Source organism: Protomyctophum bolini (assembly GCF_963924005.1).
Source record: "Protomyctophum bolini genome assembly, chromosome: 23".
Taxonomy (NCBI): Eukaryota; Metazoa; Chordata; class Actinopteri; order Myctophiformes; family Myctophidae; genus Protomyctophum; species Protomyctophum bolini.
In genome coordinates this window covers 11,903,652-11,923,368 of record NC_137884.1, presented here as the reverse complement: position 1 = coordinate 11,923,368, position 19,717 = coordinate 11,903,652, and the positions used below count along the sequence as shown (strand labels likewise).

Sequence of the window (19,717 nt, the reverse complement as noted above, 5' to 3'; positions counted from 1 at the left end):
TTAGGGAGGGACTAGTGGGGAAGATAAGTAATTTTAGGTTTGGTTGCGCTCGGGTGTTGTGCTCTGAAAATAGCAGATCTACAGACTTACAAACGCATCGCTACACAGTGCTTTGTGAGCTTGTTGATCTTCCCGTATGCACCCATGTGTAAAGTCGACCAAATCTAAAACATTTCCGATAAAATATGACCTAAAATAAATGACATTTTATTCAAAAGACTAAAACTAACTCAGAATTTGCTGTCGGGAACCCCTTTTGGTGTTAGCATTATGTTATGCTTTAGCTATTGAAAAAAAAAAATCGAAGAACGACTGACAGAAACATAGCTTTTTCACAAAACTGTCAGGATGTAGAAGACATTTTAAGAATCCGATCTCAGGTCAAAATGGGTTAACACGGCAGGGGTGGGGTGGGGGGGGGGTCTTGTGACCTCTGACCTGGTGGCGAACATGGCCCTGAGGGAGGAGAAGGTGGCGGCGTCCTCCTTCAGGGCTTTGAGCTCGTTCCTCAGCTTCATCATGGTGTCCGTCACCATGTGCTTCTCCGTCTCGTACTTGCTCTTCAGGTTGGACAGGGCCACCTCTGCCGTCTGCAAAAGAGACACACGCATTCCATCTAAACCACTTGAAAACCCAGCACCCAAAACCCACAGCTGTGTCACGTTGTGTGACGAGTTTGGAGTAGGCATAGGGATGTCCGTGTTCACCTATATGTGACGTTAATGTGTGTGTTATAATGTGACCATGAGCACCAGTATGACTATGAGTACCAGTAGGGGCGCTGTTGTGCCAGAAACAGAGAGAGAGATAGTGCTGCACTGTTGCCTGCTAATATGAGAGAGAGAGAGAGAGAGAGAGAGAGAGAGAGAGAGAGAGAGAGAGGAGGGGGGGGGGGGGGCGGGAGGGGAGTTGCACCGTTGTGATTTGTTTTGGGGGGGCGATATCCAATTTTCCAACACTTAATTTTCCATTCCGATATCAGCTGATAGCCTACTGATATATGCCGGCTTTTTTCACCAAAAGCAAACTACCGGTATATCTAATACCTTTAGCTTTAACATCAATATAATATCTAGTCCAGACCTCACAGATGTGCAACGGACCGTAAAAGAAACAAGTTGCTTCTTCAAGTGTTAATTTTGTTGACTAAGACTAAGGATTTTGATATTTAGTCGACTAAGACTTTAGTAAGACTAAACAATTTCAGAAGACTAAATAGGACTATACAAAGACTACAGTAAATCAAAATCTGCTGAAAACATTAAAACTACTGTAGATTTTGTCTGTAAAATAGCATGCATAAAAACCTATACAAAAAATAATATTTTCCGATAGGGATGCCCTGATATTGGGCATCCCTAGTTGTGAGCTTGTAGATCCGTGTTTAAGTTAAGCCTGATTCATAATGAAAATAGGCTTATTTACAAGCTCACAAAGTGATGCATCACAACACGTTGTTGTGAGCTTGTTAGATCTGCTATTTTCGGAAATCTAAATGAATAAAGTGTAGATCCTCAGCAGACGCTGTCATGTGAGAGGGTGACGACGTGAGCATGGCTCAGCAGTGTCCAAGAAAGTGCCATTAGTTTCAATGATCTATGAAGGCCATTGGCCAGATAATTGTCTCACTTTATTACGTCTGAAACCGTCTGCCGGCGCAGAAGGGAACGGACTAGATTGATAGTGAAAACGTGGAAGCTCATAAATTGGCTCCGTCGTCTACTGGTCTACAACGATTGGAAACCGTACCGTGTTCAAGGTCCTGCATTGCACGTAGAAAGGAGGACATTATGGATTCCATTACGCTATTTGCAATCAATCTCTATTTGTGATTAGTCCAAAAAATAGGTAATAGGTCAAATTCCAGGCCTGTTCTAAAGATAATCTCAATTACAAAGGGATTCCATTAAGAGTATACTATACACAGTAAATACTGTACTGTATGTCTCCATAAAACTCAAAGTGCATTGCTTTAATTAAAGGCGCAGCATTCCTGCTCGGTCAATCCGACGTTGCATTGCCAGTGGTTGAAGTAACTAAGTGCATTTACTCAAGTACTGTACAATGTTGAGGTAACTTTTACTTTACTGGAGCATTTCCAATTTTCAATACTTTTATTTCTACTCCACTACACCTAAAAGCAATGTATGTTTTCAAATTTTGAATTTCCTGTTACACCCGTTTATAATTTATTACCTAAGATCCATAAACGTTTGACTGACACCGTAATAACTCCTTATCAGAACCTGAAAGCCACTTTATCAAATATATTGTTAAAACATTATAGGCCTACCAGAGATGTGATCAAATTGGTTAAAGGGATAGTTCAGATTATTTTGGGGGGGCGTAGTGATATGGACACAAAAAACATAGTTCCGTGTGATAGAGCGGTCAAAAATGAACGAAAGTTGCACTAATATTTTAGAAATAGGTCAACAATACAAATGGCGTTAGTTTTGTGGATTAATTAACTTTTACTGAGTGGCCCCAGTGACCCCACAAAATGACCGGAACTACTTAATATTTCACCGAAACCAGAGCTGAACTGCCACAGGGCTCGGGCAATCAATTCATACGGTTGCAACCACTATATTAATGGCAAGTATTTCATACAGCTTAAGTTAAAAAAATCTGAACTATCCCTTTAACATATTTGTCCCAAATAATGCATATTTAGTGTTGCTCAGCGTATAGAGTTTGTGTACCAACACACCCCATGGCATGACGACAGCCTGGCGGCTATGTCAGTCTTTCTGGGCAGTTTGTCAGGATGTTTGTCAGGAACACAGGATGTTTGACAAAACCTTACTTTGAAATCCAAGTATTTTCGACTTGGCTCAAGGTAATCTCTCAAGAACAGATTCCAAGTGGTGCTAAACTGAATCTGTCGGCAGGGGCATTCAGAATGTGCATACATATTGCCTGTCATTGCTTGCTGCCATGCAGTAAACTGTTATTCATAATTTATTATCCAACACCCGGGCAGGTATAGGAAGCAGTGAGGGACAACACAGAAGGCAGGCACGGCGGCACGAAGCAACAATACTCTAGTATAGTCTACAGGCAAGACGTGGCGTTTTCGCTGACCGTCTGTAAATTTGCTGAAGTAAGCGCACACGGCCAGAGCACTCTGACAACTGATATATATGCATAATCTGCATATATATCCAAACGCATTTATTCAGGACCCCCCCCCCCACACACACACACACACACACACACACACATACACTCGCGCGCACACACACACACACACACACACACACACACACACACACACACACACACACACACACACACACACACACACACACACACACACACACACACACACACACACACACACACACACACACCTGTTTGTTAGCCTTGAGGACCAGCCTGAGGGTGGCTATCTGCTCTCTCTTGGTGCTGAGTAAGGACTTCATCTTGAGCATCTCCTCCAGGCAGCTCTCCTTGTCCTTGTCCATTAGAGGAGCCAGCTCCCGGGCTGCGGCTCTCTGCCTGGACAGCTGGAGAGACCTGTCCACGGCCCGCTGGAGGTGCTTCACCTGCAGACAACATGGACCACGGAAGGGGAGTGAGAGTCAACAGGAAGAAAGGACTCAACTTGTCCCCCTTTAAAAGAATCATCAATCAGATCAATCAGAAGCGCACATGGTTAAAATAAAATGTACAAATGATGTCAACGAACGCAGACGCTCTTGTCCAGAGCATGCCTAGAAATGTATGTGACGTCAAGAGGTTGAAGGTGGTCCGCAACTAAAATGCAGCCACACACCGGTTTTATGTTCCTAGACTAAAACTATGTTCGCCTGGCAAAAACAATGATGACTAAAATTAAATATATTGTCAAAACGTAGACGAAACTGGTAGGTACTGGCAGGTACTACTGGAGAAGTAGTCCAATAGAACTAAGGAATTGTATGCTTGGTTGCATGCAGGTAGCCGATCTACAAGCTCACAACGCGTCACAGTTTTGAGCTTGTACATTTGCTATTTTCGGCATGCAGCAATGTATAAATCAGCCATTACGACGCCATCTTGGCCTGCCAAAAAAACCCATTTTAGTTGACTAAATCAACCATAGATTTAATGGATGGAAATATTGTGATATTTAGTCAACTAAAACTGGACTGAAACTAAAACATGCAAAAGACAAAAATGTTATCAAGAATTGTTGTCTTCGGGGGACACAGTGGCACAGTCGGTAGTGCTGTCGCCTCACAGCTAGAAGGTCCTGGGTTCGATTCCTGCTGGGGACGTTGTGGGCGCTGGGGGCGTGTTCCCTCCTCCACGTCATCAGTGCCCATACCCGAGGTGGGGTTGGCGAAAGGGTCTTTCTGTGTGGAGTAATCCTGGTCTCTAAAACGACCTCCCCCTGGTCAGCTTGGGCGCCTGATAGAGGGGAAAGGAACTAGTCGGAATAACGTGTTCCTTCCACGCGCTACGTGCGTCAGCCCGGACGTCCAGGCTGCTCTTCCGCTCGCTCGTGCCATTGAGTCATAGTGGTACTTCCGGCAGTCTTCCGGGTGCTTCAAAACGCCACTGAGCAACTTCCATTGAAATTATTAGCTTGGGGGAGGGGCTGTAGCTCCGGTCCTCCATCTATCCTTTTATGCCTCTATGGTGTCCCCCCATCTCTCTCCCCCCACTTCCTGTCACACAGTGGCACACACACACACACACACACACACACACTGGTCCCACCTGTTCTCTGATGATGGCGTTCAGATTGTAGATGTTCATGGGTTCCCTGCGCAGCTCGCCGGCCGGCTCCATGGCTGGTGATGACGATGACGATGATGACGAAGAGGCACTGATGCTGGGCGAGCCCACGGAGGGGGAGCGAGGCCCCGGGCTCTGCTGCTGGGACGGGACCTGTAGATAGACATCAATGTTCCCTTTAAAAATATCTATATTCAAAGATTTGTTTTCTTCCTTTTTTTTTGCCGCAGCTCAAAGTGATGCACTGTGAGCTTGTATATCTGCTATTTTTGAATAAGATGGAATCAGTGAGGATAGATGCACTAATGCAATTGCTGCCATTAGAGTGTAATTACTTTTGGGTAAAATGAGTTTTGGAGCTAGCAACCCTGAGGTCCAATGGCAGGCTGTTCCAGAGTCTAAGGGCCCTGATGACAAAGGCCCGGTCACCCTTTGTCACCAGCCTAGACTTATTTGAGGTTCGCAATTAGTTTTTTGTTTTATTTCACTTAATTTTTATTGATGAAAAGACAAAGAAAAGGAAAAAACTAAAACAAAAACAAGGCTGCATTTTTCATATTACAGGATACATTCATTGAAATCCTCGTTATCTCTCCATTATCTCTAGGCTGAAAGAAGAGATCCGCAATTCGATTTTATGTCAGAACAATTACAATTCACGTGTATGAATGAGTCTGTTGAACCGTTACCCCCGTGACCTGATTCCGGATAAGCGGTTGAAGATGGGTGGATCGGTCGATATCAGTATCGGGAACGCAACAGTGGTGTCGGTATACATCTCTGATAAAATGTCACGATGGTGACAGCCCCTACTGTACCTGCAGACCCTCGCCGGCCCCCTCTCTCCCTGCCTCACCAGACAGGGGCTCTTTGGACGGAGACTCCGACGGGCTCCGCGACTCTCCGGGGCTGGAGGTGGCTGAGGCGACGGCGGCCAGGCGGCGGGCGAGGCGTGGGGTGAGCAGGACCCGGCTGTCGTCAGCCGACAGCGCTTTGAGGCCGGCAGCGAGGCCCCGCAGACCCCTGCCCTGCCTGGGAGGAAACAACAAGGACATGCTGTCAGAGGAATGAGCCACCAGGTCTACGACAACAAGCCTATTGAAACCTATAATACATTTATTTGAAATAGTTCTCAACGGGCCTGAAAATGTAGTCCTAACTGGTCTGGTTTGGGCAGAATCGCTTATTTTGATCGCTCGAAGAAAAACAAATTGTGTGTAGACCATCTGTCTTTCATAATGACTAGATATGCTCCACAGTGTTTTGTTCCAAATGGGTTGCCGTAAAAAAGCGATGTACCGTTAAACCCACAGCGCATGCTCAGAGCTGCGGTGTGCTGGGGATGGAGTAATGTTGGATGGATGTAATTTTCCACCTGTACCACTCGTTCTTGGACATGATAACATCAGATTAAGGTAACAGATTAACAACATTAGATGAGACAAGTCCAAATAAGTAACTACATTTAGAAAAAAGAAGAAAAAGAAAAAAACCTGCAACCAACTAACAATATTTACAGAAAAACAAGCACGCAAACAATGGGCAAAGAGATTTAGCAAAAGTATGGGCAAAGAGATTTAGCATAGGGGTAAAAGAAAATCAGACTTGTCTGAAGTGAGTGGCGCAACAGTGCCCCCCTGTTGGTACCCTAAACATGCATACGGATATACTGTACATACAGACAGACATTGCTGTTTCTAGGAGTGGTCGCACCACTCAAACAGCACAGAGCGGTTATAAACCTGTAGTAGTCCAGCATGACACGGTTGGGAGTCTCGTTGTTGCACAGACACACGTGGTGGTAGAGCTGAGCCAGCTCCTCGCTGAAGATCACCAGCTCATCCTGAGCCGCGGTCAAAGCCCCGTGGCTCTCGCCGGACGCCGTCTGAGCTGCCCGCAGCTCCGACTCCAGGCGAGAGATCTTTGGAATAGGACAGAATGGAATAGTGGTTCAGTCAGGACAACTCAAGTCCCCCCGTACCTAAACAGTAGATCCAAAACGAGAGGTGGTAGCTGGGGTGGAGGAGGGTGAGCAGCAGGTTTGTATACAGCAGCGCGCAGATATAGCAGCAGCAAGCAGGAGGAAGAATGCAAACCTTCCAGTTAATGTAGCCGGTATGAAGATGGAGTGAGTGTGATTGGCTGAGTGAATCATCTGGATGGGGGCGTGATTCTGAGGCGGCCCAATTAACGGCCGGCAGCGACTGCACTGAAGTTCCCTGACTGAACTTGCTCTGCGCATGTCTGTGACAGGTACAAATGCTCATTTCTCAAACCTTTTCATTTCAAGGACCCCCATAACATAACATACAATAAAAATGAATGAAATATGCATGTGCGGGGCGACCTCTACTAAGGCATCAAACAGGCCCTGCCCATAACTCTGAGCAGTGTTGGAAAAGTGACTCAAAAATGGTAATATATCACCTATTACTAGTTACTTAACTCACCCGGGGCCAATTGCACCTTTTGACGCCTAATTTCATATGTTTCTCCACGCCGATGAGGCCTAAATGGCCTTTTAATGCCTTTTAATTTGGTTCCACGTGTAATGTATACGCTCAGAGTCACAGACTCTGAGCGTCCATTTGGAACCCCCTCAAGGAACCCAGATACTCCCTGAACCTCACTTCGAGACCCACTGGAATAGAATGTCAGCAAATGTGTGACTTGAGTCCTAACCTCTGGTTGGTACTATTTGATGATTTTTGTTATTTTAATATACCGTAGTTACGTACCAATACATTAAAACATTTCCTTTAATAATACAGTATCCCCACAAAATATTGAGACTTACGTATGAATATAGTAAAAAGAATGGAAAAGCTAAAGCATGGAGAATAACACGAAGCAGAGAACACTGCAGTGAAAGTGATCTGCCTTGTCTTGGTACGTTGACCCCGAAAAATCAATTTCCATTAATTCCGAGCAAGACCAGATATAATTTCATATCTCATTCTGTCCCCGCAGACCGTGTGTTACTGTATGAGGAATCGATCACAGTCCGACCGATGCCAGGTTTTTGAGTCTGATGCCGATCCTAAAGAAAAGACAATTAAAAAATTGCTGAGCTACAAGCTCACAATGCGTTGTGAGGTGAAAAATAGACAACAAAAAAACATTTCACCTATGACTAAAATAGGTTACAAATCGGCTGCATAATTGAAGTCAAAAAATGGCCAATAATCTGCCTCTAAAATTAATATCACTAGACATACCCGACATTTCCATTCAGCACCCTGACTGACTCTGTTTGACCAGAACGGTCAATGGTCTAAGAAGGCTACAAGTATATTCATGTAGTTTGTTTGTGGTGGGGCTTGAGTTGGGGGAAGAGCCTTTTGTGTTACTGTATTTGTATGTTGTATGCCTTGAGGACCCCTTGAAAACGAGTTGATGCAACTCAAGGGACTATCATCCTCCAGTGAAATTTCCAAATAAAATAAAAATGTGTACATATTAGTCGCTCAACACAGCTGAACGCATTCCAAGAGGTCGCACTCATTTTATAGAGATTTTATAGTCGGAGGAGGAGATGAGTACCTTCTCCCGGGCATCGCGGCAGCTCTTCTCCAGCCTGGCCACCTGCCCCTCCAGCCCACGGAGGTGAGCGCCGCCCGTCCACGTCGTCGTCGCCGCCTTCTCCTCCGCCTCGCCGGCGTGAGCCAGCCTCTCCCGCGTGGCCTTGAGCTGCGACTTGAGCTCCACCACCTCCGTCACCGCCACCCGGTACTTGGACTGCAGGATCTCCAGGATGGCCTGACTCTGACTCACTACTGTCCCACTGATGTCGTCCTCGTTGTCCCCTCCGTCCTCTTCTCCTCCGCCTACTCCTCCTTCCTCTTCCTCCGCCTCCTCCGCCCCCCCGTGGGACGCCATGGCGGTGTGGTGGTGGTGGTGGTGGTGGGCCTTCTGGGTGAGGCGGGCCCCGCGGTGCAGCCGGCGCAGGGCGGTGACCCTCTGGCTGAGGCGGATGGCCCTCTCGTGCTGCTCCGTCAGGGCACCCTGGGTGTGCTGGAGCTGGGTCTGGGACTCCTGCAGGCTGGTCAACAGCACCGCCTTCTCTCGCTCCACCTGAAGGGGGCGGGGGCAAGGTGGGATCACTAGCAATTAACCAAAAATGTATCGAATAGAGGGTATGCACATGCATAAAGTGAATGGGAAATCGAGTGGCAAAGTGAGTGACAAAGTGAGTTTAATGTCGTTTAATGCAATGAAATACAACATTTCTGTTTGGATGTATTGGCTCTCATGGCCAGAAAGTAGTTTTTTGCCACTCAGTAGGCGTTCCCGCGTAACTTCCGTGTTTGATGATGATGTCACTGATATTTTTTAGATCCAATAAGACACTCAGAAGCATAATCAAAAAACAAGGTTTGTTTGATTTTGTCTTGTTTTTTCTTATGCTGTAACATTTTATAGAGAGGAAATTGTCTTTTTTATGATCAACTAAATCGATTTGTCTGTTTGGTGTCTTCTTAGCCCTGTATTATACTTTGTTGTACAATGGTGGCATACGAAAATGTATAAGCTCACAACCGTCACCACCAACCACTGTTACTTTCACTGTGCAATGTAAGACAATGGGGAGGATATTTTGGATTATATATATGTTTTTGTCTCCACCAGCCAGGGAAAGTGTGTTTTGCACTCCGTCCGTCTGTCTGTCCGTCCGTCCATCCGTCCGTCTGTTACCAGCAAATCTCCGGCACCGTTAACCCGGTCAATGCCAAACTTTGCACTCACACTCCCTGGGTGCCAACAATGAACTTCTGCCCCACATTTTCCAGTACGGCCTGTAATAGCGAGCGCCACCATAAGGCAGCTTTTCACCTTTTTGAGTGGTGCAACAAGGAACAGCTTTGTCCGTGTTCACCTATGTGTTCACATGTGTTCACCTATGTGACTATGAGCACCAGTGGTATGACTATTAGTACCAGTAGGGGCGCTGTTTGCCAGAAACAGAGAGAGAGAGATAGTACTGCACTGTTGCCTGCTAATGAGAGAGAGAGAGAGAGAGAGAGAGAGAGAGGGGGGGGGGGGGGGGGGGAGTTGCACCACTCAGTTCACACGGGTGTGATTTTCTACCTATAACTGCACCGATCTGCATGAAACATTGCATGCATACTCCCTAGAGGCCAAGGACAAACCTTTGACCTGCATTTTTCACATCTGCCTTTTATAGCGCCACCAGGAGGCTGACTTTTTCAATAAATGGAGCAATATTGACTATATCAACTACTAACTATATCAAGGTAACTACACACCCAAAACCTCTAGCTAATTGTGCTTTAAAAAATAACTACAAATAATTAGCTGAAGCAACAGCAGTGCAAAGAGTAGGACAAACTGTGAACTAGGTCACAGACAAAGTCTCTTGGGTATTTCAGTGTTAGGTCTGGTGCTTCTTGAGGGGAAAAAAAAGAAATACTACCTTTTTACTCACGCATTCTGAGCTTGTAGATCTGCTATTTTCAAAATATTTGTATACATCTGAAAACTTAAAACTTGAAATGAGACATTCTGCATAATGACTACTTTTACTTTGTGTACTACTAAAATCACAGTTTGAAATTACATTGACACATTTCAGTCACGACCCCTCGTTAGAGGAAAGCTAAATATTTTTGAGTGGTGCAGCCACTCCAATGACCAGCAATGTCCGTCCCTCCCTATGTCTGTCCCGACTCCCTATGTATGTTTACAGGTGACAAAGTGGCGCTGTTGAGCTTCACACTGTGCACAGGTGCATGATGGGAAGCTGAGTTTTAGTGTTGGGAAGCTGAGAGCCGACAACCACTAGTCAGAGTCAGACACCCACTAGTCATACACCGACTAGTCATACACCCACTGGTCAGACACCCACTGGTCAGACACCCACTGGTCAGACACCCACTGGTCAGACACCCACTGGTCAGACACCCACTGGTCAGACACCCACTGGTCAGACACCCACTGGTCAGACACCCACTGGTCAGACACCCACTGGTCAGACACCCATCACTCAGACACTAGTCAGACACACACTACTCAGACACTAGTCAGACACCCACTACTCAGACACCCACTACTCAGCCTGTAGTGCTAAAATATTGCTAACTCGTCGAATCTCTTGACTGCCAGGGACTTCCCATTCACTTCCCATAGGCTTCTGTAGACATCCGAGAGTCCGAATTCAAAACACTTTTTTAAGTTGCGTTACAGGCTGTTCTTTCTACTCGGCTCTGAATTTATATTGAAAACCCCCCACCTCAGCTCCACTTGCTACATCCTTAGTCAAAGATAGCCCTATAGTCTCTCTGTGTGTGTGTGTGTGTGTGTGTGTGTGTGTGTGTGTGTGTGTGTGTGTGTGTGTGTGTGTGTGTGTGTGTGTGTGTGTGTGCGTGTGTGTGTGTGTTTGTTGGTTTGGTTGTATTTTGTCTCCTTGCTCTTCCATCGAGACATTTAGATCGTGTCAAAGTTCATGTCTCACCTAGACACAAGATCTGACATGAATTCTGACCCGATGGTCAAGATGAAATGTTATCGCCCGAACAAGCAGGCCGTTAGCTCAATGGTAAAAATGTCTTGTGCAGGACACTGGGTTCAAATACGCCGTAGAAGATGAAGGTTACATAGTTCTGCTTTAAACCCACTATTCTTAGCAAAGAATAATATGGATGTTGGGGTTCAAGCAGTTAAACATTGCCCAGCCGACTGGTGAGTGTTCGATAGTCAATAGTCTAGTGTGTCAGCACAGGATATAAATAAGTTCTTCCTCCATCCTAACCAATCAGAAAGAGCAGTGGGAGAGCAGGAGGGGATGAGATTACATCTAGTGAGACTGCAGTATCCATCTGTACACATGCACACACACACGCACACGCACACGCACACACACACACACACACACACACACACACACACACACACACACACACACACACACACACACACACACACACACACACACACACACACACACACACACACACACACACACACACACGTACACGTGGTGGGGTAATTATATGAGCAACAGAGAGAGAAAGACAAAGGGAGAGAGTACTGCATGCAGTGGGGTTATTATATTATACAGCATGTCAGCACCGTTTTTCAGTAAATTATTCAGAAGCCAGCCTCTCCCCTGCTAGCATGAGCTTCATAAGTGAGCCGCTTTTGTTGTTGTTGAATAAGGTTAAAGAAAGGTCCTTTAAAGCGCAAATAACATTAACATGCATTTTAACACGGCTTTTAATATTTAATATCATATTGTCTATGTCCATCAAAGTTATTTCTAATGGTTTGATCCTCAATCACCAGTACTCTGATATAACCAGGCCTTGTCATTTCTTTCTGGACTTTGAAAGCAGTTTTAGCTGCAATACCACAATGTCCTGAGAGGTGGTGGGGGTGCTGATATGCAGAATATTTAATATTTGAGTCAGTATAATACTGATGCTAGAAAAAAACAGATTCGTTTCCATTCCATGCCAGCTTGGAAAATCAACAATGGTGGACATTGTAAACAAAGTGGAAATGCAAATTTGAAACTGAAGGCTGAAGGAGGAAATATACAAAGTAGGGTGACATTGATGACATCACGATGAGACCAAAATCAGTTGAGCTGTTCCTGAGAGCAATTTCCATTAAAGCACCTATATGATATGAAAGCCTGATTGTTCAAAATTGGTTATTTGTGAGAAAACACATATGGGAGCCCCAAAAACACAAAATAAATTGAAAAAGTTGAATTTTATGTTATAGGTCCTTTGATGCCTTTAAGGCTGCAATCTGAAACTAAGTTAATGAATACAGGGTAATTTCAACCAATTTGTACAGTGTAGACTAGAGCATATTAATTCAATATATAAGTAGCACACCCAGGTGTCAGATAGTGGTATATGTTTTCACCGGCTAACCGAGGCCTAAAACAGACGTACCTGCGACAGTTGTTGCTTGAGTTTCTGGATCTCCGTCAGGTTCATCTCACTGAAGAGGTCCGAGGCGCCCCCGTCAGCCTTTCTCCCGGGCCCCCGACACTCTCCATTAGCCCTGGGCAGTGACCCCGTGTTTGTGCCCATCCCTCCTTGGAGGTGACCGTTACACCTGAGGCATCGCAGTCAGAGCAGAGGACACACAATACACAGAGTCAGTCTCGGTCCCTGCGGGGCTCACACAGATGTGAACTTTCGGCTATATTTTCAAATATATTTTGCTCCCCAGAACCCACTTGGAGAATTTTGTAGATGTTGATCATTATCGCAAAACATCCATCAACCGATTCAGTTCTATAAACATCTACAATGCGTCGCATTGTGAGCTTGTAGATCTGCCATTTTCAAAATATTTTTAAACATTTGAAAACTTGAAATGAGATATTCTGCATAATGACTACTACAGTGCGACTAGTACATTTTGAATTTCTTGACTTTGACTTTTGCAACAGAGTATTTTTTTTTTAAACTTTTTCCACCACTGCCCCTGGTATGGGTTCCAAGCCCCCAGAATGGCTGGCCAACGTTGAAGCCGCCGAGCCTACTGGTCAAAGCCGGAAATGCAGGCAGGCCTGTGCATATGCAGAAGTATGGAGCAGTCTTCCAGGTGGCTCTGAGCAACGTCCATTGAAATGAATAGCGGTGGGGGGGGGGGGGGGGCACTCTATTCTTTATAACTCTATGGTTCCGAGTGTAACCGACCTGGCGTCATCGGACGACGGCGACAGCAGGGTGGTGGGCGTGGCCGTGCCGCTGGGAGGCGCCGAGGTAAAGGCCAGGTGGGCGCTGCCCGTGTAGGCCACGTCGCACATGCTGAGGTGCTGCACCAGCTCCCGGCGCAGGTGCTTCTTCTGCTCGCGCTCGCTCTTCAGCGCGTCCAGCGCCTCCTCCAGCTGCGCCTCCGAGATGTCCTTGAGGCGCAGCGCGTCCTCCAGCTGGCCCTGGAGCACCTCCATCTCCTCCTCCAGCACCTTGATCTCGTGCTTCAGGCCCTCGTACTCCACCTGGGGGAAGACGGGGGCGGGGAGCAGGTGTTAAGATTTCGAACGATTAGAAACTATATGACGAGAAAAATGTTCGTCTACTACCTTTTTTCATCAGACGAGCTCACAAATAATGTCACGGCGCGACGCATTTTGAGCTCGTGGCTGGATAAGACGCATGGACCGTGGATATGGACCGGAGTTATGCCATTGGTTTCTATACAGACCAGTTTTGGAGCCTGTTTTTCAGCAATTTCTTTCTATATCCAGTCTGAAATGCTAACGGAGATTAATGCTATTCGCTGCAACCACAGCGATGGCGGGTCTTCACTCGGTAGAACCAGTAAAATTATTGGGACCAACATTTACTAAACACATATCATGATGATTTAAATAAAACTAGCAAATCAGTGTTTATGAAAAGGTAATATAATCAAGTGTAGTCTACCCAAAACCAGATTATAATGTTTTGGGTAGAAGAATGACGGTTAGAAGGTGAAATAGCGACATCTGCTGGGCCATAAATAGGAGGAACAGCAGGCTGAAAGAGAACCCGGAAGTGAGTTTCAATTCCGGCGAAGGGGGTTTGACCCATAGAGTATATATGAATAGAGACGGCACCCTCTATTCTCCTCTGCTTGAGCGTGGACACCAGCAAACGAACCAACCACCCCCACCTGGTTCTGCTTGAGCATGGACACCAGCAAACGAACCAACCACCCCCACCTGGTTCTGCCTGAGCGTGGACACCAGCTTCTGTCCAAACGAACCACCACACCCACCTGGTTCTGCTTGGGCGTGGACACCAGCAAACGAACCAACCACCCCCACCTGGTTCTGCTTGGGCGTGGACACCAGCAAACGAACCAACCACCCCCACCTGGTTCTGCTTGGGCGTGGACACCAGCAAACGAACCAACCACCCCCACCTGGTTCTGCTTGAGCGTGGACACCAGCTTCTGTCCAAACGAACCACCACACCCACCTGGTTCTGCTTGAGCGTGGACACCAGCTTCTGTCCAAACGAACCACCACACCCACCTGGTTCTGCTTGGGCGTGGACACCAGCAAACGAACCAACCACCCCCACCTGGTTCTGCTTGGGCATGGACACCAGCAAACGAACCAACCACCCCCACCTGGTTCTGCTTGAGCGTGGACACCAGCTTCTGTCCAAACGAACCACCACACCCACCTGGTTCTGCTTGAGCGTGGACACCAGCTTCTGCAGGGAGATGTTCTCCTCCTCCAGCTCTGTGTAGTCCTGGAGCAGCCTGGCCTCGCGGAACTTGTACTCCCTCACCTCCTCCCGCATGCGGCTCCTCTGCAGCTCCAGCATCTCGTTGCTCTGCACATGCCGGGGCACACCGTGAAGACCAAAAGACCAATCATTAATCGATTTTGACCTGAGATCAGATTAAAAAAAAATGTCTTCTACATCCTGACAGTTCTCTGAAAAAGCCATGTTTCTATGTCAGTGGTTCTTCGATTTTTCAAAAATAGCAGACCTACAAGCTCGTAAGCGCGCCACTCAGTGGCGCTCTGTGAGCTTGTAGATCTGCTGTTTTTCAATAGCTAAATTATAACAATGTTTAAAACACCAAAAGGGGTTCCCGCCTAAAATGAGTTAAAAAGTGTAATAAAAGAAAAGACATTGTTTTACAAATACTTTATTTAATGTCTATGTCATAATAAAAAGTAAATTAATAAACAATACAGGCATACAACCCATACAGCAGCCTTCTGCAGCCTTCTTTAAAAGGGGAATATACCACTCATTTTCAACATTTTACTATGTAATTAATATACCTTAGAGCTGTGGAAATAATAATAAAAAGTCCCCCCCATTCGGTGTTTCCTAGAACTGGAGGTCTGAAAAAATCATTAACATGGTGAGTCACATCTTGATGATGTCATATTATTTCCACAGAACAGCTTTAAGGTATTATTTTTTTAATAATTTTCATCCCACGATTTTGTAACCCATTTTTCACCCCTGTGTCAATTATCTAATGTGATCGTAGGCTCTACACACCCTCCGCCAACCTAGTCCCCATATATGGGGGGGATGGGGAGAGCAACGGACTTGAACTCATGCTTCCTTCATGCCTGAGTGTCCAAGTTGCTCCTTTACACCTGACAGTGCGTGGAAGGAACACGTTATTCCAACCAGTTCCTTTCCCCTCCATCAGGCGCCCCGGCTGGCCAGGGGGAGGCAGTTTAGAGACCAGGATTACTGCATGTTTTTTGTGAGGGTTTACCTACTGTACGCTAGGGGACACGGGGAGAACAATGCAAACTCCACACAGAAAGGCCCTTTCGCCAACCCCGCCTCAGGTATGGGCACGCAGCCAGCACCCACAGTGTCCCGAGCGGGAATCGAACCCAGGACCTTCTAGCTGTGACGCGACAGCACTACTAACTGTGCCACCGTGCCCCTTTAACAACAAATTACATAGTAATATCATTGTGACTTGTCACACTAGGTCTGATTGATTCGAGTACGACTGCCCTCCCCCCGCTGGCCAGAATTCACATTAGTAACTGTGAATGTATGTATGCTTTGTCCATATCCAAGTGCACTTCAATTAAACTGTAATCGCACTGACCAAATTTGGAGTGACGCCCCTCTGCACTCGAAATACAAGGTTCACTCCCAGGCTTTTTGTTGTTTAAAAAACAAACATGGGGTGTCCGCAGCCGACCCACCTCTCGCAGCTCCTGCAGCAGGGTGCTGAGGTGCTCGTTGTCGGCCTGGGTGTTGGCCACGGTGGCCCGGTTATGTTTGAGCTCCGACTGGATCTCCAGCAGGCGGCCCATGTAGTACGCCTCCTTGGTGGCCGACTCCTGCAGCAGGCTCTCCTCGTTGGACTCCCCGTCCGCTGCCACCTTCCGCTGGGTGGAGTAGGCCTGGCCGAACGCCTGAGAGAGAGAGAGAGAGAGAGAGAGAGAGAGAGAGAGAGAGAGAAAAGAGATGAAGGAAAGGAGGATGAGGAAAGAAAGGAGAGGGGGTTAAGTGAGTGTGAGTCATCTTGGCAGGAATGGGCGAGGCATTTCATTTCATAATGATTGTGACAATCAATTATGGGGTGGCGGTGGCTCAGGGTTAGAGTGGCAGTTCGAACCCGGGCTAGTGTCGAAGTGTCCTTGAGCAAGACACTGAATCCCTAATTTCTCCCGGTGCACTGGTTGGTGCCCTCCATGGTTTGAATTGGTTTCCGCCGCCATCGGTGCATGAATGTGTGTGTGAACGTGTGAATGTAATGCACAATCTATGTATACTGTATAAATGCATCATTTACCATTTACATTCAATAGTCACTATTTCCCCCTCTGCTGAAATTACCACATCATTTCCACATTCTGCTAACAAACCCACCGAGGCTTCAACAGCAGATGAAACGCACGTCTCCGAACCCCCAATAGGCCTCCGCGACCTTGTCTTCAGACGCAAGGGCACGTCATTCCCAGCCAGCAATGCAGATATAGATTTTCAACCATGTGGGTGTTTGTTAATAGAATGACCTGCAGCAGCGCGGGCTGGAGGTTTCCCCAGTGACTGCCTACGGCTTGGAAGGGAAGTCACCTGCATTATTGCTGCAACGCAAGGTCTTATTGAAATCAGATTGGCTCAGAGCCTCTGCCTGAAGACCAGATGCCTAATATCTCCCCCCGGTCTAAAGGGGAATTCCACTTCATGCTACAGGGTTTCTCAAAGTGGGCACTGTCTGTGGCGCAAGTCCAGGATACAGAATACTTGCGGCTCCTCTGCAACTCCAGCATCTTGGTGATCTGCACATGGGCATACCATGAAGACCAAATACAATAATAAAAAAGTGTAACAAAAGAAGAAAAAAAACATTCCAAAGCACTCTTCTGGCAATAACGTTTTTAAAAGCTTTTATAGTGGCTATTTCATAATGGAGAAAAAGAAATACAGGCAGACAGTACGTAGCAGCCTTCTGCAGCCTTCTTTAACAACAAATGACATATTGTTATGTCATTGTGACTTTGTCAGCCTACCGGGTTGTAATGGATTCACACTAGGTCAGACAGATTCGAGTACGACTGCCCTACGAATTCACATTAGTATATATGTATGTTTTGTCCATATCCAAATTCCAAGTGCACTTCGATTAAACTGTAATCGTACTGTAGGTGTCTCAAAGGCACATTGTGGACTGTGGGGGCTTTGGAAGATAGAGAATGTCATGTGACAGAAGAAGAGTCACTTGTGAGAGTTTAGAATGAAAAAATAAAGTTGTTATCTTTGGAATTCATTTGGTGCATTTTCTTTTCAATCTATCCCAGATTTCTCCACCAAAAAACACAGATCTACAAGCATTTTTGGTGAATATATAGGGATGCTGGGGTTCAAGTGGTTACTCAAGTTATTTCAATCTGTCCTACTGTTTAATTGAACGGATAAGGTCTCAAGTTTTCTTCCTGACATACTGTATCTTAATGAGAAAGATTTACATTTCTGTACTGTATGACCACATGGAAGGTGCTATGATTCAGTGGTGCCATGGATGAAAAGGCTATATAGAGGTGCCCTTCATGAGCCAAAAAAAGAACCACTGGGCTAGTCGATAAGATGTTTGACTTTGGTGTCCTTTCTTGCGTTGCATACACTAACACTAGCAAACACGTTCTTGACTTGTATGTATTGTCTTGTATGCATTGTTTTTGGATCTGTGACTATACTGTACACTGTACTGTACTGCAATAGTCAATTAACACCCAACTAAAAGCTATAAACACGTTTCAGGAGTAGAGCGTAAAACAAGAATTGATGACAGTCATAATTACCAGCTGAGTTATTATATCTGCAGAATTGTGCTATGAAATAGTAAATATCTGTGTCTCTCTGTGTGTGTGTGTGTGTGTGTGTGTGTGTGTGTGTGTGTGTGTGTGTGTGTGTGTGTGTGTGTGTGTGTGTGTGTGTGTGTGTGTGTGTGTGTGTGTGTGTGTGTGTGTGTGACGTGTGTGTTTGTGTGAGAGAGAGAGAGAGGAGTGAAGGAAAGATCAATTGTCAGATTCACTGAAGAGTGAAGTAAGAATATCATGGAGTTGAGAAATCGATTGGGAGCGCAACACTGGGCTGGACTTGACGGGAAGCTAACAGGTATACAGTAGAGCGAGACAGAGGAAGAAGTATGTGTGAAGGCTTCTCCATCCCTCACTCTCTTTGTTCTAACAACCTGGTTCCAAAGAAAAGCCAACTAGAACATTTTGCTTCGACGCGACTCTGAATCACAGTGTGTAAGCACAAGCAAGTTGTGTAGCTCCCTGTAGGACGTATAGTAGTACATCTGGGGATTTGACTTCAAGTTCAGACCACCATCTGCTTCCTGTCAGTAGGCTGACAGGAAATGGGGAGAGAGATGAGGGGGTGACATGCAGTAAAGGCTGTCGGGATCGGGAGTCGAACCTGTGGCACACTGCCAGACTGGATTACCAGCCAAGGTGCCTGGACCGCTGAGCCACGGCCCAGGACCATCTGCTTTTTTTAAAGAAAATGAGTGAGAAAGAACTGAGTGGTGCAACTATACTTTTATTGGTGTATAGTTACTGTTACCGTGTGGGGTCCCCGGAGCATCCAGATCCACATGAACGCGCCCGGGGGGGGGGGGGGGGGGGCTCTACAGCACAAGGTCACAACTCAATAGCAGATCTGCTATTTTAAGAGCATTTTAAAAATGTCTCTCATGCGGGTGGCCCTGGCTCTGTATAGGGGTCCTTGACATGAAACAGGAGCACATATAAGCTTGGTCACAGCTCCTCTCATCCGAGTCATTACTTTGACACATTTGACACGGCAACAATAAATATATCCCAACACAAACCCCCGTGACACAAATCTATCAGGCTCAGTGTGGAAAAGAGCTGGCACATGAATAAGTCAATTCGCAGGCGGAGGTAAATAGCAACGTATCTGTCTAGTAAGTAAGACAAGTATGTTGCAATGCGCCATCAACATGTAATTGTACAAGTAGCGAATGAGATGAATCACGGGAGGTGGGTTGG

General features: G+C 46.2%; 1 protein-coding gene across 1 annotated transcript in view; it reads right to left on the bottom strand.

Annotated features, from left to right (window-relative positions):
• Positions 1–19,717, bottom strand: part of LOC308310787 (protein bicaudal D homolog 1-like) — a 46,940-nt gene that overhangs the window by 12,227 nt on the left and 14,996 nt on the right. Inside the window, exons 2-11 of the mRNA XM_080757219.1 lie at positions 16,397–16,609; positions 14,883–15,035; positions 13,407–13,708; positions 12,651–12,816; positions 8,272–8,802; positions 6,471–6,649; positions 5,547–5,760; positions 4,711–4,881; positions 3,357–3,551; positions 439–590 (exon numbers count right to left, since the gene is read on the bottom strand). Of these exons, the coding sequence (XP_080613345.1) occupies positions 439–590; positions 3,357–3,551; positions 4,711–4,881; positions 5,547–5,760; positions 6,471–6,649; positions 8,272–8,802; positions 12,651–12,816; positions 13,407–13,708; positions 14,883–15,035; positions 16,397–16,609 (2,276 nt within the window). The remainder of the gene's footprint in view (positions 1–438; positions 591–3,356; positions 3,552–4,710; positions 4,882–5,546; positions 5,761–6,470; positions 6,650–8,271; positions 8,803–12,650; positions 12,817–13,406; positions 13,709–14,882; positions 15,036–16,396; positions 16,610–19,717) is intronic.